The sequence below is a fragment of the Clarias gariepinus genome, chromosome 23, assembly GCF_024256425.1.
Source record: "Clarias gariepinus isolate MV-2021 ecotype Netherlands chromosome 23, CGAR_prim_01v2, whole genome shotgun sequence".
Lineage (NCBI taxonomy): Eukaryota > Metazoa > Chordata > Actinopteri > Siluriformes > Clariidae > Clarias > Clarias gariepinus.
This window is the reverse complement of record NC_071122.1, coordinates 1,841,439-1,865,578: the sequence shown is the minus strand read 5'-3', so window position 1 is coordinate 1,865,578 and position 24,140 is coordinate 1,841,439. Positions and strand designations below refer to the sequence as shown.

Genomic DNA, 24,140 nt, shown 5'->3' with positions numbered 1-24,140 from the left:
AATGCAGGCAAGAACCTTATTCTACAGATTTGAATATGGCGGTGGCAAATGAAGGTGTTATAACTGACAAGTCAACTTTCTGAATGCTGGTTTACTTTCACTTAACTGTTATTTAGACCCTGATAAATAAAAAAATACAAGAAATGAAGATGTACTTTGTTGAGTTTGGTGCTCTTGAGCTGTGGCTCTCAAAGTGGATTCTCCAGGGGTCCAGGCAGCAGAGCTATGAGGTCAAAATTAATTACATTTTTTATATATTTATTGTAAATGCTGAAACTTGCAGACTGTGGTCTAAAGATGGCGTCAGATTTCTACTTTTGACATGGCTCTGTTTTTAATTAGATTGTTTTGGTGGCAGCATTGTGCCTTCTTGCTTTGTTTTTTAGGTAACTATGACAATAACCACCAGTTAAAGCCAAAGATGATATTAACACGATTGAGCTTTAATTATACATGATTGCTACATTAGCCGGATGCTTGCACCTGTTTAACGCAAAGGGCTTTGATGTTATCCTGTGGATTTTGTGGCTCGTTTGTGCAGCACATCCGTTTGTCGCTTTAAAAGCATTTGGTGTTTTTGTGTCTCACTTCTTCCAACTGGAGTACATGCAATGCTGGTTAAGAAACAAAAGGAAAGAAACCACAGAATCTCTCTCTCTCTTTCTTTTTTCTCTCTGTGTTTAATTAGACACACACGCTGTGTGTGTGTGTGTGTGTGTGTGTGTGTGTGTGTGTGTGTGTGTGTGTGTGTGTGTGTGTGTGCGCGCGTGCGCATTTATGCACTGCTGGTTCTTTATGTCGGAGCCAACTTACAGTTGGGAATCAGACTCGAAAGGGAACCCATCCCCACCTGGGTGACACAGATAGTGTAATTGTACATTATTTATCTTTCCCAATAGTGTGCTGGTGTGTCGAAACGTGTAACTATGTAACCATCAAATTCATTACAGTTTTTCTTACTCACTCACTTATTCTCTATACTGCTTATCATGTACAGGGTTGCAAGGGGCCTGGAGACTATCCCAGGGGACTCGGGGAACGAGGTGGGGGGTAGACCCTGGGCCGGGTGCCAGTCCACTGCCTGTAGGGCTAGGTATCGAACCTTGATTCCTTTTTGGCACTGACCATTTTGACTATTGAGTATTGGAAAAAAAAAAAATCCTCATCATTCAATGATAAATTTTGATACCAAGAGAGTAAATCTTGTCAGAGTCAGTGAGTCAGTGAGCACACATTGTGCTGATTACAGCACTCAGAGACATGGCTCACGTGTGCTGAATTTTAAGATGCTTTACTACGTTGTGCATCGCATAGTTGGTGTAAAAATATCCAGAAGAAAAAATTATAATCCACTGATTATATCAGTGTGTGTGACACAATATATACAAACAGGACATCACTGTTTAGACCAACAACACACTCACATTAACACTGTTGTGTAATATTAACAGTGTTATGCATGAACACACTGAAACGGCTCTGTCCCATGCACACGTAAACGGTAAACTGAGCGATAACGTCCAGGGTGGTGACTGTGAATGGTAAAGTTTACGTTCGTCCCATTTCCAATGATGCCAAGTTAATGAAACAACACTAAAGAGTTGAAAAAGGAAAGAGTTGTACTACCCTGTATAAGCTTTTTGTCATGAAGTAACTTTGAGTGTGAAAACGTGTTAAAAGAGCTGAAAGGTATATACTATAGTGTATAATGTATTTCTTAATTTATTTTTGTTAAAAAGGGTCTTGCTATCAAAAAGTATCATTCAGGAGCCAATATACAGTAAAAGTCTAATCACAAGGGCCTAGAACACACTACAGGGAATCTACCAGCCTAATCAGCCTCTCTTACCCAGAGTAAACCCACACGGGGAGAACATGTAAACCAGACCAGACACAGACCCAAGGCGCGATTCTGTGGTGCCTTTACTGAAAAAAAAAACTTTGACAGAATAGATATAACCATAAGATTATTTGCATTGACTTTAATGTTTTAAAGAAAATAATACTAGAAGAAATACAAACACGGTGAGACAGATAGATGTATGTTTAGATATAAGTTTTTGAGTAGTAGAACACAGTCTCTCTTTTCATCCATACACACATACACACATACACACAGTGTGACAGATGGATAGATAGATACTGTGGAACCTCGGCTTGCAAATATTTCGCTTTGAGAGTGTTCTGTAATTTTTTTTAATTGATTTTGTCTTGAAAAATAAGCAAGTCTAAGTTTAAGAATACCGAGTATCATGTATCACGCATGCTCTTCTTGTTTTGACGCCGAGCGTCACGTGAGCACAACCGAGCCAATGGTTTCTCTCTCTCTCTCTTGCGCTGCGGAATTGTGGGTAATCGTCTTTTCTTCTCTGTCTTAGTCTGTGTCTCTTAATGGTATAATTAACATCCATGCACATGTACTGTTTACTATAACACTGTGACCTGTGTGTGTGTGTGTAAAGCCTCTTTTATTTTGTGTTTGTATGTGTGTGTGTCTGTGTATGTACAGCGCACGTGGACTGTTTATTATAACACAGGTGTGCGCGCGTGTAAACTTGAATATCAAAGAAAATTTCTTCCTTAAAAAATAATGAAAACTCAGATTCGTTTAACAACCAAAAAAATATAAATATAAAAGTAATTAATACAAAGTATAAAGTAAAAAAAAAAACACACACACGTGTTAAAAATAAACAGTGCGCGTAAAATGAACTTTCACACACACGCTTTGCAAAATAAAAGATGCATCATGCACACACATGCTCACAGTGTTGTAGTAAACAGCGCACGGATGTGCACAAGGTGTGTCACATGACTTGAGTAGAGTGTCTGGAGATAATACAGTACTGGAGCCAGTCGACATATGAAATGCTCGCCAGAGAGATGTTTTCAAATACTTGCACTTTTTATTTTGGCCTGTTATTCACTGGTGAAAAGCCATTAAAAATATCATGTACCATAACTTTATTTATTAATTCAGTTATTTTTCCCACATGACTGCAGTGATTTATTCCTGGGATGGGATTGTGCAGGTACTGATGGCGGCTCCATGAGGGAGTCGAGTCTGGCGTGTTTCTAAACTAAGAATAAACCCTGGACAATTTGTAACTAATTCCTGTCTTTAATAATAAACACTGAGATGATATTAAGCACCAAATGTGCTGGACGGTCTCACCATTGTCTCTACCAAGTCACTTTGATGATGTGGATGGTGGTGAGTATGGTAGAGAATAAGTACCACTTTGCTTGACGGTATTATCCACATGTACCTTTTACAGACTTTGTATTTGTCATTTGAGTCTCTTAAGTGCACACTTAGGAAGATCAAACCTACTTCCAAAGTAGATTTTCGGCTTATGGATGATTTCTTTTCTCTGCCCAGGTCACTCCACCTTGCTCTCTCAGCCCACGGTTCTGCAGCTGCAGTCTCCACAGGTTGTTCCTGCAGGTCCCCAAGTGCTCAGCATGCCAAGCCTGGTACAGGACAGGCCCACAAACCTCACCACCCCTGCCGCCTCCTTGCCTGTCCTAGGCATCCCGCTCAGAAACCCTCCATCAGATGAGGATGTAAGTCTTGACAACTAGTTAAGTTTTTCAGGATCTCAATTTTCAGTGTAAGATATAATGTACATTCATGGCTCAGCAGAGTCTGCAAAAGACTTGAGACTGGGGCAGAGGTTCACTTTCCAGCAGGACAATTACACGCAAGATTCTAGTAACTAATTAGAGAACTTCTGAAGGCAGTTGTTTCCGCTGGGTTTTACGTAGGGGCATCAGAGTAAAGGCATCAGAGTTACGTAGGGGCATCAGAGTAAAGGCATCAGAGTAAAGGCATCAGAGTAAAGGCATCAGAGTAAAGGCATCAGAGTAAAGGCATCAGAGTTACGTAGGGGCATCAGAGTTACGTAGGGGCATCAGAGTAAAGGCATCAGAGTAAAGGCATCAGAGTTACGTAGGGGCATCAGAGTAAAGGCATCAGAGTTACGTAGGGGCATCAGAGTAAAGGCATCAGAGTTACGTAGGGGCATCAGAGTAAAGGCATCAGAGTTACGTAGGGGCATCAGAGTAAAGGCATCAGAGTTACGTAGGGGCATCAGAGTAAAGGCATCAGAGTTACGTAGGGGCATCAGAGTAAAGGCATCAGAGTTACGTAGGGGCATCAGAGTAAAGGCATCAGAGTTACGTAGGGGCATCAGAGTAAAGGCATCAGAGTTACGTAGGGGCATCAGAGTAAAGGCATCAGAGTTACGTAGGGGCATCAGAGTAAAGGCATCAGAGTTACGTAGGGGCATCAGAGTAAAGGCGTTGGAAAAAAATACACGCCAATCTTTTCAGATTTTTATTTTGTAAAAAAAAGCATTTATTGAAAAGCATTTATTATTTCCTTTCCAGTTCACAATTATGTTCATCTATTTTGGTTGCACACTGACTCTGTCTGGTTCCTGCTTAGCTGCTATAGAAAGAAATCGCAGTAGTCTGCTTTTATTATACGTGTCCTGCATTTGCACATCTGAACCTAATGGCCTATTTCCTTTTATGATGCAATAACACTGCAATTAGTGCTGCTACTTTTTTTTTTTTTTTTTTTACAGAATACAAATGTCTTTTTAGATCACTTTTATTGATTTAATCATATTTACCCAACATGTGTGTGTGTGTGTGTGTGTGTGTGTGTTCTGGAAACATTAAACCTACAAATGTCCAGTAATGAACCGTTTGTGTACAAGAATTAAAATTTTAACAGAGCTTTCATTTCAAGTGAACTACTGTAAACTCACTGTAGCTAACTACAGGATGACAAGCTAACTGTCATTTGTTCATAAATAGTGGTGTTGTGAACAACACCATGGCTCTCGTGCGTTCGTGCTCTGTGTGGCAGGTGATACACATATGGTTTTTAGAGTTCATTTACCAGATGCCAAGCCGACGAAAGCAAGGGAGCAAGATGGAGAAATGGAGAGTGGAAAAGAAAGAGGGGCTCTGGTTCTGCTTCTGATAACATTTGATCATCAAATGATTTTCAGTAAAGAGCTACTCCAGATGGGCTGTCCTCAGTTTGGGAAAAAAGAAAATCCTCAGACTGACACGTGTCAGGAGAGCGGGTGTAAAATAAAGAGAGGGTTTGTAAGGGAGCAGGAGGCGACACTGGTTTCAGATGTGTGACTGTACATGTCACCAGAGTACGTTTTTCTTTGAGAGTTCATACAACACCACGTTTTCCTACAGTTCCTCCTACATTTTCTCAATGTCTTTTCCTCAATATTTAAACAATTCTTGTGTTTGCCCCTCATGTTTGAAGCTCATGTTTCTTTACAGGCTGCTGTGAGTAGTGACAGTTGAACCTGATATCGCAAGGAGGATTATCTTATCTAGTCACTGTAAAACCCTTATGACTACAGCAATAGTGTTTAATCCTATTTATAAACACATAGAAACGGACACACTGCAAGACAGAAATGCACCGGCATTCTGGTTTAGAGTTAACTGCATCAAGTCTGTAATCATGCTGTGTTTCTTCAGAACAGCAAGAAGGATAAACCGAAAAGCTGAATTATTTATCATCCAGCTTCAAAGCACACAAAACTCACAGCCCTAATGTTTGTTCCTTTGTGTTGTTTGCACTTTTATTTGATTCTGTGTTGGTTTAGTCTCTATAGTTCTCATTTCTTTAAAGTCTTTTTGAAACATTAATGATTTTCATTTGATTTGTACAGTTCAGTTAGTTTTTCCCTGTTGGCAGCAATGATTTGTTCGGTTACACAAGAATACAGTATAAAGAAATCATTTTTTTTTGTTTTTGTTTTTTTTCCTGCTGGGCTCTTTGTGTCCATTTATACCAGAGGGCAAAGCCATGTTTATTACTAAATCCCATAACCTTTTTCTGCCCTGTTATGCAAAGTTTGTGTGCATTCTACAATCTACAATGTATTACATCCAGTGAGAATATCAAAAGGCAACATCCATAATCCATTCTGTCAGATTTAATGATTTCCGCTGTACAATGACAATTCACATTCCAGTTTCTCTGTAAGAAGGGAAGCGTATGTAACCTTTAGCTTTTATTATCTCACTGTACTGGTTTTCCTTCCGTCAGGAGACGAAAAAGGCAGAGGTGCTGTGTAAATGAAGAAAGAGGTAGTTAGTAAATTAAGGTAGTTAGTAAAAATGTCTGCAACTTTTCTCATATGGCACAGTACTTTACATGGTGGGATATTTTCTCTAATCAAATGCTATATTTGGCTGTTTATAGATTAATCATACTTTTGGTTTTATTTAATATTCTTCTCATGCACATTTTACAGTATATAAAATATAAATTAGTTCTATAAAATAAATGCTGTAAAAAGTCGTTCTAGTGTCATTAAAAAACAATTATTGTTAAAGGATTTCATAAAACACGAATCGGTCATGGTGCAGCTCAAGGCTTCTGAAGTCAACATTATTATTTATTATACCACTGAAATGCTGCAGAGCCACAGGAAAGACCTGAAACATCCCATAATATGCAAGTGGAAAGTTCATGGAGATGATTGATTTCCCAAAGATAGGTGAACTTTACAAGATTTCACTGTGGAACAAATGGGTACGCTGAGAATTATAAGCAGTGAACCGCAATGAACAATCATTTCTGTTTTGTTAAATATAACAATAAATAAAATTATTTGGCAGTAATTTTGCTCGTTATATGTATTACCATGAGTGATAGTAGCCTTGGAATCGATGGTCCCAGCTCTCTTCACAGCATTGACCAGCTCCTCCCGTGTAGTTCTGATTCTTTACCATTCTTAGCATCATTGATACCCCACGAGGAGAGATCTTCTGTTGGCCCCCAGTCTGAGGGACATTGACAGTCATCATTAGCCTCTTCCATTTTCTGCCAATTGCTCCCACAGTTGTTCTTTTTTCACCAAGCTGCTTGGCAGTTGCCCCGTAGACCTTTCTAGCTTTGTAAAGCTCTATAATTTTGTCTCGTGTGTCTTTTGACAGCTCTTTGGTTTTGCCCATGTATCTACTTAGACTTTGGCTAATTGTGGGGTCACAGGTGTCTTCTTGACAGCTAATGGCCTCAAACAGGTGCTACTAATTTAGAATCATGAGCAGAGTGTAGCTGGACTATTTAAAAGCACAATAACAGGTCTTTGAGTTTCAGAAATCTGGCTGATAAGCAAGTGATCAAATACTTATTTGACACAGTAATTCACAAATAAATTGTTAAAAAAAAAACATACAATGTGATTTCCGTATTTTTCTGTTTAGATTCTGTCTCTCACAGTGGAAATACACCTATGCTGAAAATTGTAGACCCTCCATGATTTCTAAGTAAGAGAACTTGCACAATCACAGGGTGGTGAAATACTTATTCACCTCACTGTAGTTAATTAGTATGCTTGCTGTTATCTTGCTAAATTATCTGAGCACTCGTTTTCCCAAAATTCCTGTTACTTCAAAAATGGCACTGAAATCAGTGGAAACTGCACTCCATATACTTTAATAGGGTTTGTAGAGTGGACACAAATGCTATGCCAAGCTGCGCCCCTGAATAATTATGAATAATTTTCCATCACTGTATTTTGCAGCTAATAAAATAATTTTTCTCTTTGCAACTTTAAGATAATATACAAACTTATGATATTGCTTGGGACATCAATGATCATTTAGCAAGACTGTCTGCTCATACTTAGGATAGCTTAGCTCTGGTGTAAGTAACCTTACAGAATTAGTTGTCCATGTCGAGATAAATATTGTCTTCAGAACGATGATGATTACTGTTTCACTGAGTTTAATGTAGTTGCAGCAGCGTTTTCTCTGGTGGATTACAGCAAAGGATGCTGTGATTAGAAACTATTTTCTGAGATTGGTCCAAGAGTTTTAAGTTTGTCAGGGGATTTGTAAGTGTTCAGAGAGCTCTGAGAACTCGTAGACCTTTAAACTAAGTATATTTGGTATGTTCTGGAGAAAGCAATTTATCCTAAAAAACTTTTTTTAGCCGAAAAAATAAATCCGCATTTCCTACCTTTATTTTGAGGAACTCAGAAGATGTAGATCATACAGCTGGAGTGGCAATGCCAGTTCATTTCTTTTTGGTACACACTGAGCACAATTGAGTTTGAGATCAAAGGCGAATATCAGATTCAGCTTAACAAGAATTGAACCTCTTTCCTTGAAGTTCTTGATGATCCCATAAATTGTTGATTTAGGTGCAATCTTAGTAGCCACAATATCCTTGCCTGTAAAGCCATTTTTATGCAATGCAATGATAGCTGCACGCGTTTCTTTGCAGGTCACGATGGTTGAAAACAATGATTTCAAGCATCACCCTCCTCTTAACATGTCAAGTGCCATTCTAACCCAATCAGCCTGACATAATGATCTCCTGAGTTAACAAGACGATTACTGAAAAGGTTTTTTTTGGGGGATTAAGTTAATTTTTATGGCAAAGAAGGACTATGCAATTCGTCTGATCCCTCTTCATAACATTCTGGAATATATGCAAATTGCTATTATAAAAACTTAAGCAGCAACTCAGTGGTTAAGGCATTGGACTACGGTTCGGAAGATCCCAGGTTCAAACCCCACAACCACCAAGTTGCCACTGTTGGGCCCTTGAGCGCGGCCCTTAACCCCCAACTGCTCAAATGTGTAATGAGATGTAATAAAAATGTAAGTCGCTCTGGATAAGAGCGTCTGCCAAATGCCTAAATGTAAATCTTAAGTAAGAGAGTCTCTGCAGCCCAATAAGGATGCATCTTGTACAGTCAGTAAGAGCCATCTGTGTGGAGTGCAACATGTAGTGTGCATGCATTTAAAACTCAGCACAGATGCATGAATTAGGGTTTAATGAACGCTTATGGATTTCCACATGTGATGTTGTGTTGGATCATCCTGTGAGTTCTGCAGTGTGCATGCTGCTGGGATGAACAAGTTTACAGCCTTCTCAGTGCAGTGTAAATATTGTTTACAATGGATTAAAAAAATATTCACCACCGTGTTATATACTTTGTGTTGTGGATTTGCTTTTGGCCATTTTACCAATTAGCCTCCACTTAATCACCCAAAATCTCTAAGTGAATTTTTTCTGTGCTTGTTTTTTAAAAGTCACATGACAATAATAAGGCTTGTCATCCTCTACATTATGGAAAATAACTTGCAGTTTATTGTAAATTAATGAAATGAGCAAGCAGCATAGTATTTCATTAAGAACAAATTGTATCCTATTAAGTAAAAAGGAAATAGCCTCAAATCAGCCTTTTCTGCATCCTACCTCAAACCTTAGTTTTGACACAATTTTTTTCACATACGTAGACTCTTACATATAAGGGCCGTGGTGATTTAGGTGACTAAGGCTTTAGGTTGTTGATTTGAGAATCTGAGGATTGAGATTCAAGCCCCGCTGTTGGTGCGTTGCCACACTCCATAATACGCCAAGCCTGGATAAAATGGGAGGGTTGCGTCAGAAAGGGCATCCAACGTAAAACCTGTGCGGATTGTATGGTCTGCTGTGATTTCCTGACGGGAACAGCCGAAAAAGACTTTTAGCATCTTCTTCTTTGTCTTTTGGCTAATCCCTTTCAGGGGTCGCCACAGCGAATGATCTGCCTCCACTTAACCCTATCCTCTGCTTCCTCTTCTCTCACCCCAACTAACTGTGTCTCCTCTCTTACTGCATCCATAAATCTCCGTTTTGGTCTTCCTTTAGACCTCCTGCCTAGCAGTTCCAACCTTAGCATCCTTCTACCATTACATAAATAATAATCCACAAAATAGCAAGACAGCGCTCGCTGATTCATGACATCAGAAAAACGTTTGCGTGATAAAGCGTTTGCTGCGTTCTTAGCGCTGTACGAGCTCAGGAAAGCGGTTTTCTTACACAACTAATGCATGGTCATTGTAAAACATACAAAACGTCTCAGGTTACTTTGCTGTAACCCTGTTCCCTGAAAAAGCGGGAACGAGCTGCTGTGTGAAAACGCTATGGGAACATCTTTCTGTGTTGCCGGTTGTGAAGCATGTGTGTATTAAACACCGCAAATTTTGGCTTATATAACCTCGGTCAGGTGACGTCATCTGGATGACAGATGAGGTTAGACAGGAGTTCCCATGGACAATGATGTTTGCAGATGAGATTGTGCTTTTTAGCGAGAGCAGGGAACAGGAAAATTTTAGAGAGATGGAGTTACACTCTAAAAAGCAGAGGAATGAAGGTTGGCCGCAGCAAGACGGAATACATGTGTGTGTGAATGAGAGTGATCCAAGTGGAATGGTAAGGGAGCAGAAGTAAAGAGTGTGCAGGACTTTAAGTACTTAGGGTCAGTGGTCTAGAGCAATGGAGAGTGTGGAAAGAGGTGAAGAGGCGGGTACAGGCAGGTTGGAATGGTTAAAGAAAAGTGTCAGGTGTGTTGTTTGACAAAAAAGCATCAGCGAGAGTAAAAGGAAAGGTGTTCAAGACACCATCGCTTAGAGACCGTGGCACTGAAGGAAAGAGAGGAGGCAGAGTTAGAGGTAACAGAGATGAAGATGTTGAGGTTCTCTTTGTGAGTGACAAGGATGGACAGGATCAAGAATGAGTTCATCAGAGGGACAACCCATGTTAGATGTTTTTGGAGATGAAGTCAGAGAGGCCAGATTGAGGTGGTTTGGACATGTTCAGAAGAGAGATGGTGAGACAGCCAAAACAACTCTGGAATGGCAAGTCTTGGGACAAGTGCCTGAATGACCAGCCAAAGTCCAAACTTAAAGCCCATCAAACATTTTTTGGAGCCACCTAAGGATCTTAAGGAGTTCACAGCTGCTCAATGTCCATTCTGAGGGTGCGTGAGGGAATAAGCTCTAAAGAATGCGATAAACTGTCCAAATCCAGGCATGAAAAGCTTGCAGAAATGTGTCCAATGGATATGGAGTTGTTCCATGATCCATCATTGCAGGAGGTTAAGTGCAGATAAATGGGTACAAATTGAAGTTATGTTTTTCAAATCAAATCCACAACACAGTAAAGCATATAACAAATAAACAGATCTGTATACTTTCTAAACCTTCCCTGTGTGTGTTTGTACGTGCAAGTGAGTGTGTTCTCATTGTGTGTGACTCCATTATTGTTGTTTCCAAAGTGATGCAAGTCCTAAAGAAAGGTGATGACTGGGAATGTTAAAGCAAGCATGACATCAGTCTTCTGTCCATTGTTGTGATCATGAAGGTCATTGATTCCTGGATACAAAAATATCTGGAGCAAATCAGTCGTGAAGAACAGGCAGGATTCTGATCCATGGCTGCTACAGACAGAACAACTTTGTGACACATTCGATGTTTGATAATGACTGTGCCATATTTGCCGAAACGGTTGCTGTGGTCAAAGTCCTGACTACAGATGGATCATAGGCAATTATAGTGGGATGCGTAAGTTTGGGCAGCCTTGTTAATTTTCATGATTTTCCTGTATGAATAATTAATTATGATAAAATTTTTCAGTTAAATATATCTTATCGGAGACAAACACAGTGAATTTGAGAAGTGAAACGAAGTTTATAGGATTTACAGAAAGTGTGCAATAATTGTTTAAACAAAATTAGGTGGGTTTATAAATTTGGGCACTGTTGTCATTTTATTGATTCCAAAAACTAATTATTGGAATTCAAATTGGCTTGGTAAGCTCAGTGACCCTTGACCTCCAGAGAGAGAGAGAGTATTTAAGGGGGTATTTGTAAGTTTCCCTCCTCTTTGAATATTCTCTGAGGAGTAGCAACATGAGGGTCTCAAAACAACTCTCAAATGACCTGAAAACAAAGATTGTTCACCATGGTTTAGGGGAAGGATACAGAAAGCTGTCTCAGAGATTTCAGCTGTCTGTTTTCACAGTTAGAAACGTATTGAGAAAATGGAAGACCACAGACACAGTTCAAGTTAAGCCTCGAAGTGGCAGACCAAGAAAAATCTCAGATAAACAGAAGCGAAGACTGGTGAGAACAGTCAGAGTCAACCCACAGACCAGCACCAAGGACCTACATCAGCTGCAGACGGAGTCACTGTGCATCGTACCACTATTCAGCGCACTTTACATAAGGAGATGCTGTATGTGAGAGTGATGCAGAGGAAGCCTTTTCTCCGCCCACAGCACAAACAGAGCAGCTTGAGGTACGCTAAGGCACATTTGGACAAGCCAGGCTCATTTTAACTGATGAAAAAATTTAATAAAATTAAGTTATTTGTGCATAACAAGGGGCATGGAGGAAAAAGAACACAGCATTCCAAGAAAAACACCTGCTACCTATAGTAAAATATGTTGGTGGTTCCATCATGCATCATGATTCCATTCAATATCAGCAGATTCTGGAGACCAATGTCCTGGGATCAGTGACAAAGCTGAAGCTGCACCGGGGCTAGATCTTTTAACAAGACGACCTCAAAATCTACTGAGGCTTTCATGCAGAGGAACAAGTTCAATGTTCTGGAATGGCCATCTCAGTCCCCAGACCTAAATATAATAAAAAAATCTTTGATGTGAGTTAGAGAAAGCTGTCCATGCTCGGAAGCCATCAAACCTGAATGAACTAGAGATGCTTTGCAAAGAGGGATGGTCCAAAATACCTTCAACCAGAATCCAGACTCATTGGAAGCCATAGGAAGCGTTTGGAGGCTTTTAATTTACTAAAAGGAGGATCTATTAAATATTGAGTTTACTAGATCCCTTCACTAGACAATTTTTTGTGGTGCCCAAACTTATGCACCTGCCTAACTTTGTTTAAACAATTATTGCACACTTTCTGTAAATCCTATAAACTTAGTTTCACTTCTCCAATATCACTGTGCGTGTCTCTGAGAAAATATATTTAACTGGAAATTTTTATTATAACAACCAACGATTTATACAGAAAAATCATGAAGATTAACAAGGCTGCCCGGACTTATGCATCCCACTGTATCTTAATGGCATTCATATAGAGCAGATTCAAGAATTTAAGTATCTGGGGTCATTGGTTTAAGAATTGAAAGTGACATCTTTAATAACTGAATTCTACTTAAACTCCAAATTTCTGACAGGAAATCAATTAAATGCATATAATCCATTTCAGCCACACAAAAATATTACTAATAATACAGATTTCCAACACTATAATTATATTTTTGCTAATTAAAAACATTTAGATCAAAACATTTAGAAAAGACATAAATTAAGTAATAAATAATAAATAAATAAATCATAATTAAACCTCACTTAACCCTAATTTATGGTATTTTTGGAATTGGCTGCTTTAAAAATGAAACTGAAAGCTTCCTTTTCTTCTTGCTACCGTCCTCGCTAACATTCTTGCGACCCAAAGAAATTTCTTATACAAACTGCAAAAAAAAAAAAAAAACTTGCGTCGCTTGGCTTTCCACTGCTGCAGGCATGTTTTGAACGGCTCCCTATGGGCATGCAGCTTAGCCAGTGTTCGGTTCTGCTCGGTTAAGTTCGCTTGTATGCAGGAAGTGTAAATTTCTTGCAGAATTTCAGTAGCTCAAAAGGTGAAAAATTATTGAGGCAGGGCATTCGTATGTCAAGTAAAAGCCAGCATTGTGATGATATTTAAAACTGTAAACAGTCAACATCAGGTCAAGTCATAGCCACAGAAAATCATTCCTATCGTTCCAAAAGCTGTATGTTAGCACGGTAAGATCATTCTTTGTTGAAATGTGATCAGATGAAGCTTAATTCTGTATGTAAATAATTTCTGCCATTTCCTCCTTTTTAATCCTGAGATGTGTATACAGTATTTATTTACTGTGTGTGTGTGTTTTTGCCACCGTGCTAGTGATTCTGTGATTGATGTTTAAGAGTGTAGTGTGTACTGCACAATAAAAAGGCTGCTGTGTGTGTTATTCTCTGTCCGTCATGGGCTTTTTCTCTCCTTCTGGTTTTGTCTTTTGCATTTTTTCATGAAAGGTACAGTGGGTCAGAGTCTTTTGCTTAGACGTGGCAGATCTCTCTCTCTCTCTCTCTCTCTCTCTCTCTCTATCTCTCTCTCTCTCTCTCTCTCTCTCTCTCTTACTCACTTACAGACACGCACAGCTCCAAGAAAACCACCCACAGCAGCTCAATGTCACAATGGAGAAGAGAGAGAGTTGATGATTTCTATCTAGATGTCAGGAATGTGTACCTGATCTGCATTGTCTCTGTTAAAACTCTCAGCCTTTCCTCTTTGAGTCTTGTGATTCGCTAGCTAACAGCAGCTGAAATCTAACTGAATCTGTGCAGACTGCCTTTTGTTCATGCTCAGAAGTGATTTGTTTAATTATTGATTTGAGCGATTTGAGTGCTGAATTGGTTTGACTATAAAAACAGCATCACTGGGCTGTGACCTGTAACCCCTGTGTTCTGTTGGATCCAAATATGTTTCTAATAGTAGATTTATTTTTGACTGTCAAAGTTAAAACCAAGTCACTCTTTGTAATTGGTAACCAGTGATGCGTCGAACTGGTGCATCGACTGAGTGTAATGTGACCATTCAGAAACTGTTGATGTGAAGGTGAAAAATTTGTGCAGTTTCAGAGGAAAAAATGAGAGAGCCTTGAACTCTAAGGTTCCTTAAGGATTTAATTCACAGCGGAATCCAGTACCCAGAACCCAGTACTGCCGTGATCGTCATCTTTGTGATGCGTGTGTGTAAACTTCTAACCTCAGCTGCATGTATTACGAAGCACATGTACCACACATGATGCACACACTTACCATGAACCCTATTGACAGCTTTACTAGTTCCCTCATTGATTATGAATTCTTTGTCTCAGTCCAGATCTATTGTCACATTAATTGCTGATTTTTGTCAAGGTGTGCCAACGTCCCCCATCCAACAATCCTCCCTCCTTTACAGATCAGCCTACCATTGTTTAATACCCAGCCACTTGACCTCTGCTTACTGAAACGTGCTGTTTGTTCCCAGGTTCTGTCCATGGCAAAGATTCATGCTTTAGGAGCTTTTCTATCACTTTTTCTCAGGAGATGCTGAGGGCAAGCACTTAACGAGGCCTGGCTGTGGGGGGTCTCTCTCCTTTTCTCTCTGTTGTGTGGTTCTAGTCTGGTCCCCATTCAGATTTGCGTCAGCTAAATTAAAAGAAGTTCCTAATTAAACCAAAACTTTCCTTCTTTCCCCCAAACCATCTCTTCAGGTTAGCGAACATTCCCATGCCGTTCTCCTAAATTCTCTGCCATCGCTATCACTATTTCTATTACTATACACCACTAATTCACACTACAGCTTTTGCCTCACTTGTGCTGAAGCTGTGCAGCATTGTTTGCCTAAGGAAAGCAGTTGCTTTGACAGATACTCAGACAGTTGTCAGATGTGTAACCGAGTGTACACAAAGTCATATGAGGACTGTTAGATCCCTGCTAAAGGGACACTTTAGACATGTTCAGTCTTTGTAAAAAAAAAAAAAAAAAAAACAACACCTAAACGCAAAGTTTATTAAGTTGGACAGCTTATTTAAGTTTACTTAATTCAAGCATTTACGTCAGCTCAAGTAGTACTGCTTGTGGGCTCAATTAATTATGTTTTTCTAGGGTTGACTTGGCCCAACTTTTCATCAGCCATGTAAAATTTATCACCTTTTCCTTTACAAAACGGCTCATGTTTCTTTAACCAGAGCTCTGCTGTGGAGGATTGGTTTAGAGGTGTGAGGGCTGGCCTTTTGGATCTACTAGAGGAGCATAGCAAAGGTGTTGGAGAGGACTGTAGTCCTTAAGTGCCTGGGTGACTGTGTAGCAGTTTTAGGAGTGATGTTTGGTCTGGTCTGTGCTCTGAACATTGAATTCCAAATGGACTGGGCGTACACCCATGAAGCCATCCGAATGGTTATTTTTGGACTTCGAGAGACACGCTGCCCTTAGATTCACATGCTGAGAAACATGCTCTTGTTTTCATATATTCTTTTTTTTTTTTTGTCTAATGCATTGGTAAAGTCTTCAAAAGTCAAATCTTCGCTAGTTTTCAAAATAATGTTATGATGTTGAAAATCGGTGACCTGCTGGTCAGCAAGTCAAAGATCCAGCTGCCAGTGGAGATGGCCAGACCCAGGTTAGTAAATTTCCTAACTAGTTTGGAGGCGATGATTGTGTTCAATGCAACTGTAGTCGACATAGAGCATTCTCACTTTATCTTCCCTTGGTTCAGATGTGTGAGAGTGGTGTGTGTAGCTAAGGTGATAGCGTCATCTGTGGCCCTGTGTGGTCTATATGCAAACTGTAGGGGGTCTAGTTTGTCAAAGAGGATGGAGCAAATGTATGTTTTAATAGCCTCTCGATGCACAAGATGACTGATGTTAGTGCCACTGATCAATAATCGTTAAGATGAGGGAGATTTTGTTTTTTAGGAATAGGAAAAATGGTGGATGCTTTAAAGATGATAGGGTCACCGACTGACTCGGTGAGAAGTTTCAATATACTGGTGAGCACCCCCTGTTGGTCGGTGCATGTCCTCAGGGCCTGGCCTGGGATGCCATCAGGTTCTGTTGATTTAAGTCTTTTGAGTTCTCGTTTCACCTCCGCCATCTCCAGAATGAGTATAGGGTCGTTCCTGTTCATGTATGATTCAGTGGCAGTCGCTGTGACATCAAACCGAGTGTAGCTCAGAAGTGCTTGTCCAGAAGTGTTGCGCTAAGTGGCACGTTACATTCTTTCTTCCTCCTTTGTAATCTGTGATACAGCGTATTCCACTCCACAAACGCCTTGGATCTTGTCCGTGGGGAGTGGACTCCACCCTCCCCTTGAACTCTTTCTTGGCATCTCTAAGCCTTCCTGAGGTCATATCTGGCAGCTTTCTAGTCTTCAGGGTTCCCTGAGTTGAAGGCAGATGTCCTTGCTTTCAGCTTATTGCGGATCGCCTGATTAGCTCAAGGCTTTTGATTGGGGTAGAAGCAGATGGTGGATTTAGGAACACTATCAGTGCATTTATTGATATAGCCTATAACAAAGTCAGTGTATCCATTAATGTTGCCATCAGCCTCATCCCCGAACATCTGCCAATCAGTTGTTTCAAAGCAGGACATTAGCATGTTGTGAGCAGCCTGGTCACTTATGAATGTCTCTGAGAACCGGTTTACCTTGTTTTAGCTTTTGTCTGTATGCAGGTAACAGTAGAATTGAGCAGTGGTCTGATTTCCCGAAAGCAGGCAGGGGGAGGGGTTTATAGCAGTCTCTCTATGGAGTATAAAACAGTGATCCAGCGTTTGCTCTCCTCTGGTGGGAAAAGTAATGTGCGGTTGATATTTTGGAAGCACTTTTTTCATGTTAGCTCTGTTGTGCAAGTGTGTGTAGTGTGTGGCATGTAGAAGGAGTAACAACTCTACAGTGCTAAACAGCAGATGTTAACCACAAGTGCTGTTATCCAGGCCACCAACAGACCCCACTGGGATGTGGAACACTAATCAGGAGAAAGAACAGGGCCTTTTTTTTGTACAAAAGAGAGGAACAAACATCTGTACTGGCAGAAAAATTAAATTAATGTTTTATTTCTTCCAGTCCAGCATGTCACGACGACAACAGCGGATGATCAAGAACAGAGAGTCTGCATCTCTATCACGGAAGAAAAAGAAAGAGTACTTGCTGACCTTGGAGGCCCATCTAAAAGTTGCACTGTCTGAGAATGAGAAGCTAAAAAATGAAAATGGCACACTGAAAAGGCAATTGGAGGGACTGATGAATGAAGTAGGTTCTGTAATACTAGACTGTGGTGCAGTATGTAATGATATTGTTTCTGTTAGTAACCGCTCATGTGCAGGGACTTGTTCAACACACAATTAATATTTTAGTTTAAGCACCATGAAGCACATTTTATTTGTCCTTACTTCTGATCAAAATCCAGCTAATTTTTCCTGAAATTAAAGATTAAGATTCAATTATTTGGTCATTACATGTACCTTATAGCACAGTGAAATGATTTCTTTATATATCCCTATTAGGAAGCTGGGGTCAGAGCTCAGGGTCAGCCAGGATACTGTGCCCACTGTAGCCGATAGGATTAAGGGCTGGTACCCAGAGCCTTAACCACTGCCCCACTATATTTACACATACGATCACTCCTGGAGGCTTCTAGCAATTCCAAAAAGTTCTTCTTGTGTACGAGTCTTAAAGCTATTGCTTGTGTTTAAACCATACAGTGATGTGATGTGTGTCTTTCCTCTGTGCTTGTGTACAGAACACCATTCTTAAGGCAACTGCTCCAAAACGACGGGCCGTGTGTCTCATGGTTGTCCTGCTTTCCTTGGCCATCAACATTGCACCAATGAGGTAGGATGTGTGGATCTGTCTTTCATGCAAAAGAATTTGAAGACTGTGTGGGAATCCATTGAGAGTTTTTTCCTATGATTTATTATTTAAATAAACAATGACATTTCCTAATTGTAAGCTTATAATGTTATTCAGATGGGAAAAGGTTCTTGGTCTATAAAGAATTTTATGTGGGAAAAGAGATTGGAAAAGACTTTCCAAATGTCTGCATTGTCATGACACCAGTTCCATGTATAATATATACTGTAGCTTTTGCTCAAGCACTAAAGACAGCACAGTTTGTGTTAGCTTGGCTACAGGAAGCTTTAGCTCCATTATAAAGAAAGGATTATTTCTCCTTTATTTTTCTATATAATCCCCTGCAAATGTCAATCGCTTTTATGCCTTCATACATTACCTAGAAATTTTTATCAAGTCCTAGTTTCACTTGAACACCTGTCATGCATATCTCAGCTTTCAGTGCAGCATTATTGGTTTGATCTTTGTTATATGGGTTTTTATTTGGTCAGTATGCTGCATTTTATTTAGTGAGTATGCTAGTATGCTCTTTCCACAAGCCATCCGTCTCCTTAGCAAAAAGGGACTGGACTGATAAACATGCACACGCAATTACTTGTATAAAATCAACTACCTCAAAACATTGGGACCGAACTGGTGAACACACACGTGCAAACGCACTGATCAAGAACCAATTGTTCATACCAACCTGTAACTGCTTTTTTGCACAATATTTATTACTTGTTATTTGCACAAAACTCTTTTCTATATTCACTGACCCTTTTAATGGCCACACAGCATGGCCACTATTGTTTTTTTTTAATACGTAAGCATCTTCGATGGGATAATTAATGCAGTGATTAATATGTACTGTATAAGCTGCAACATTTTTTTTTTTTTTTTCATTCTAACTGATGGATTGAAATAGTGGAGATTCTCATTTCTCCAGCAGCCATATTGGGAGATGTATCCCATGCTCATGAAAAAGATGTTACTTTGTTTCAGAAGGGCCAAAGTTATTGTCCGGTATCAAGCAACTGAGGAGATTGCTAGATTTGGGAACTGTCCAGCACCTGGAATGCTTAACCCTAGAGTTTACCGAAGAAATATAAAAGAAAAAAAGATGGGAGATCTTTCTCATATAAATACTTGGTAAAAATGTTAACTAAAAATCAGAGCTATGTTTAATAGTGACAGTAAGGTAAAGGTTTAGTTTGACAGAGAGAATACAGATTAGACTTTCAAGCAGTGTACAATGGTCATGTGGTCTGATGAGTCCAGATTGACTCTATTCCAGAGCGATGTAAGAAGGGGAGTGCATGAAGCGATGCACCCATCATGCATCTTGGCCACTGTATAAGCACCTGAAGGCAGCGTTATGATCTGGGGTCACTTCAGTTTCTTAGGTCGAGGCTTAGCAACAGTATGTGGCAAAAAAATGAAGTCAGGTGATTACCTGAATATTCCAGTGGCATATTCCAGAACTCCGATTGTAGGGGAGTGGTCCTGGGAGCATGAGGAATCATTTTCACACATAAACTCGGCACCACAGAGTCCTGATGTAAACTTACGACACTCTCATTAGTACGAGATATTAAAATGGAATACAGCTCTGAATGGATATACAGTACATGTTGTACCTGTATTTCCATGACATGTGACTTTTTGCAAACTGCTGGCTAGTAGTCATAAGTCAAGTTGCAGTTGAGATGCAAGGGTTATCTTTTTTTTTTTTTCTTTTTTTAAAGCAAGTTAAATGTTAATTTACATGTCCAGACAACTTAGGGACACACTATGGGTCCAAACAGTTTATCAAAACAGTCAACTAAAGCTTTAAACTCATTCCAAAACATCTCCACCCAAACACGAGCATGTGCAAGACCTACAAACACACACTGTCAAAAACGACCAGCACAGACCCTATGGGTCCAGGCCTTGCACATGCTCGTGTTTGGGTGGAGATGCTTTGGAGTGAGTTTTAAGCTTTAGTTGTATGTTTTGATAAATTCATTCACATAATGCAGCAAAATTTAAAAATAATTTACTTAATTTATTTAAATTTTATTTCTCTAGTCTTTTTAAAGAGGATGGAAACTCCAGCTTTGCAGCAGGCCCTAGTCCCAGTAGCAGACATCTGTTGGGCTTCTCGTCAGACAGTGACATGGGGGACAGCATACATGATTCTCTGTCTGCTCAAAAGTAAGATTATCATGTGTTATTAAACTGCATCTTTGTCTCTTCTTCCCTCCATCTTTGACTCATTTTTTACTTGTAATTTTGTCTTTCATACTGTTTTCTTTACTGCAGGTTGGAATCAATGCCAGAGGAAAAGGCTCTTATGGTGGTTAAAAGGGATCCACTCCTTCTCAGAACTCCTCCTCCTCCTTGCCAGCCTTCTGTAAACAGGACCAAGTGCATAAAGTCAGTAGTGAACATACGCAAATCACTACAGTGTTTATACACAAACAATTTCTTTATGGTAACATGGTAACAGTCTGGGGAAGAACCATATACAGTGGAACCTCGGATTACGAGTATAATTAAAACACTCGTAAACCAAATAAAATTTTCCCATGAGAAATAATTTAGGCGAGTTTAATGTTGTGCGTGAAGGAGCACGGTATCGAATTGCGCACACACACACTTTTGCCTTTACAGCCCCCCTTCAATCCCCTCTCCCTCCCGGCTTCACACACACACACACACACACTCTCTGCCTTAAACAGAAACTCTGCTCTGTTGCGATTCTTTTTAAAGCTGAAATGAAACACGACAGGCTGATACAGAGAGGGAAAAAAATGGACTTTTACCCTCTAATGAGCACACGTGTGCTGTGCAAACAAGCTTACAAACACAAAATAAAATATGTTTCACACACACACGTTATAGTAAACAGTACACACGCGGATGTTGATTATACCAGTAAAAGACGAGCACTAAGACCCAGTGAGGAAGACAATCGTCATTTCCACAATTCCGCAGCGCAAGAGAGAGAAAAACCATTGGCTCAGTTGTGATCACATGACGCTCGGCGTCAAAACAAGAAGCGCATGCGTGATACATGATACTTGGTGCTCGTAAACCAAGACAATGCCCGTTTTTCAAGTAATAAATTATTCAAAATCTTTGCTCGTAATCCGAGGTTCCACTGTACGGGTGACCACATACTTGTCTGCAGTTATTATAATCAGTTTTAAGCAACCTAGAAAATTCTTTTGTCAGTTTGTAGTGCAGGATCAATCTGAACCACATACCTTTAAATTGTCTTCCTGACTTGCAGTTGCTGCTTGTTTGTGGGTCATTCTACCTTCAGTCTTGTCATCAGTAAATGAAAAGCAGCTTAGTTGGGTTGAGGTCAGGTGACTAAATCTGCTCCATAAGAACATAAAAATGAAGAGGCCTTTATTTTCTCCTCTATATTCTTTTCTACCTGTTATACTGGTTAGTCAAGTACCAGTACCAGACAAAAACAGTACCAAAAAAAAGTTTTCAGATCATTTTAAGCATTTTTGTTCTGTTTCACATTCTTCTTAAAAATGGATTCAAAATCTAAAATAAAAAAAGTATTTTTGGTTAGTTTTTTTGTTAATTTTTTTTTAAAAAGGGAGGTTTTTTTTTTTCACATTACTTGATTAAAGCTCGTTTGGCAGCAGTGACCGGTTAACTGGCATTTCCAAATTGCCTATAGTGTATGAATTAGCGAGTATGTGTGCCCCCTTCCAAAGCATTGAATCATGCTTTAAACTAAACAAAATGTCAAATCTTTAAAATATACAAAAAAATTATAAAAATTTAAAGAACCTGAGCAGTAACGTGAACAGTAACCTAGAACACCCAGGGAGTTTTGAAGGGGCCCTTGGTGTTTAGGTTGACCACATGATTGCCTGACTAATTTTTTTTAAATGTCTGATAGTGTTGACAGAAACTCAGGACATAAATAATTTTTTAAACAGCCATCAATTAATTTATAGGTATTTACAGTGGGGCAAATAAGTATTTAGTCAGCCACAAATTGTGCAAGTTCTCTCGCTTAAAAAGACGAGAGAGGCCTGTGATTTTCATCATAGGTATACCTCAACTATGATAGATGAAAAAAAACAATTTTTAATGAATTAATTGGTAAATTCCTCTGTAAAATTTGGTCACCTACAAACAAGCAAGATTTCTGGCTCTTACAGACCTGCAATTTCTTCTTTATGAGGCTCCTCTGTCCTGGATAAATGGACAATGGAGTGTTCTGACTTGGCTTGATGTTGCAAAGGGGTTTTCGTGCATCATCCACTTTAGATCTTGTGTTGCTGAGCTCATCAGTGCAATCTTTCTTTTTATGGACTGCTGCACTTCTTTGCGTTTTTTACCTTTCACTAGCATAGTGGTGGGTCTTGGAGAAATCCAGCTGTTACTGTTAAACATTTAATCGCATAAAATGCTCATTAAGCAGGTTAAACACTTTCCTTTTTCTTTATGTTTAGGATAGCCAGTGAGCTGAGGGGTTGGGTCCACCGCCACGAGGCAGAGCGCACAAAGAACCAGCGAAACAGCAGCACTCACTCTAGAGCCAGAACAATCACGGTACTAGTGATCAGAGGCACTCAGCCAATCTGTCATTTGTTCTGCTTCCACATGTTTCCATCTAGGAAAAGCTTTCAGGCCTGTTAACATCTACACATTTAAAATGATTAATTGCTGATCTCTATTTGACCTATTTTCACTTCCATGTTATGCCTATCTTACTGTATTTATCAGTAACCAACAGGAAAGGAAATTTAGGCAGTGTGCTGGTTGTCTTTTTGACTAGATATTTTTATACACTTATATACAGGTGCATCTCAATAAAATAGAATATCATCAAAAAGTTGATTTATTTCCATAATTTAATTCAAAAAGTTAAAATGATGTAAAGGTTCACTACACACAGACTGATATATTACAAGTGTTTCTTTCCTTTAATTATGATGATGGCTTACAGCTAATGAAACCCCAAAATTTCTTATCTCAGAAAATTTAAATATTGTGAAAAAGTTCAATATTGAAGACTCATGGTGTCATATTCTAATCATCTAATTAACTCAAAAAACCTGCAAAGGTTTCCTGAGCCTTTAAATGGTCTCTCAGTCTGGTTGTTTAGAGTGCTATATCCAAGCACATCAATGAAAAGTTGAATGGAAAAAATGTGGTAAGTAAAAAAAAAAAAAAAAAAGTGCACAAGCAACAGGGATAACGGCAGCCTTAAATGGATTGTGAAACAAAACCCATTCAAGAATTTGGGGGAGATTCAACAGGAGTGGACAGCAGCTGGAGTCAGTGCTTCAAGAGCCACCACACACAGACGTATCCGTAATGAGAAAGATGTGAGACACCAGACCCGACAATGCAGAAGAGCTGAAGGCCGCTTTCAGAGCAACCTGGGTTTCCATAACATGTCAGCAGTGCCACAAACTGATCACCTCCATGACACACCGCGTTGCTGTAGTAATTCATGGAAAGTGAGCCCCAACCAAGTATTGAGTGCTGTACATTCATACTTTTCAGTAGTCAAGTTGTTTTTTTTTTCTTTGTTGTTTGTTTGTTTTAAGTAATATTCTAATTTTCTCAGATACTGAATTTTAAGTTTTTGTTAGCTGTAAGCCATAATCATCCAAAAAAAAGGAAATATATATCAGTCTGTGTGTAATAGATCTGTATAATATATGAATTTCATTTTTTTTTAATTGAATTACGGAAATACATCCACTTTTTGATGATATTCTAATTTACTGAAATGGACCTGTAAATCATATTACATTAGAGTGAGGCACTCATCGACACCTTTTTTGTCTAATTCAGCACTGTTAATTTTTTTTAGTAGTTTTGGAGGTGTACAGTATATTTTGGAGATCAGGGCCCA

The 24,140-nt window shown here is 39.3% G+C and overlaps 1 protein-coding gene across 1 annotated transcript in view; it reads left to right on the top strand.

Moving 5' to 3' along the window:
- The window catches only part of atf6 (activating transcription factor 6), a 44,187-nt gene that overhangs the window by 13,116 nt on the left and 6,931 nt on the right, over positions 1–24,140 (top strand). The window contains exons 7-12 of the mRNA XM_053484016.1: positions 3,383–3,567; positions 17,489–17,674; positions 18,165–18,256; positions 20,327–20,452; positions 20,561–20,674; positions 22,726–22,825. Coding sequence (XP_053339991.1) covers positions 3,383–3,567; positions 17,489–17,674; positions 18,165–18,256; positions 20,327–20,452; positions 20,561–20,674; positions 22,726–22,825 — 803 coding nt within the window. The remainder of the gene's footprint in view (positions 1–3,382; positions 3,568–17,488; positions 17,675–18,164; positions 18,257–20,326; positions 20,453–20,560; positions 20,675–22,725; positions 22,826–24,140) is intronic.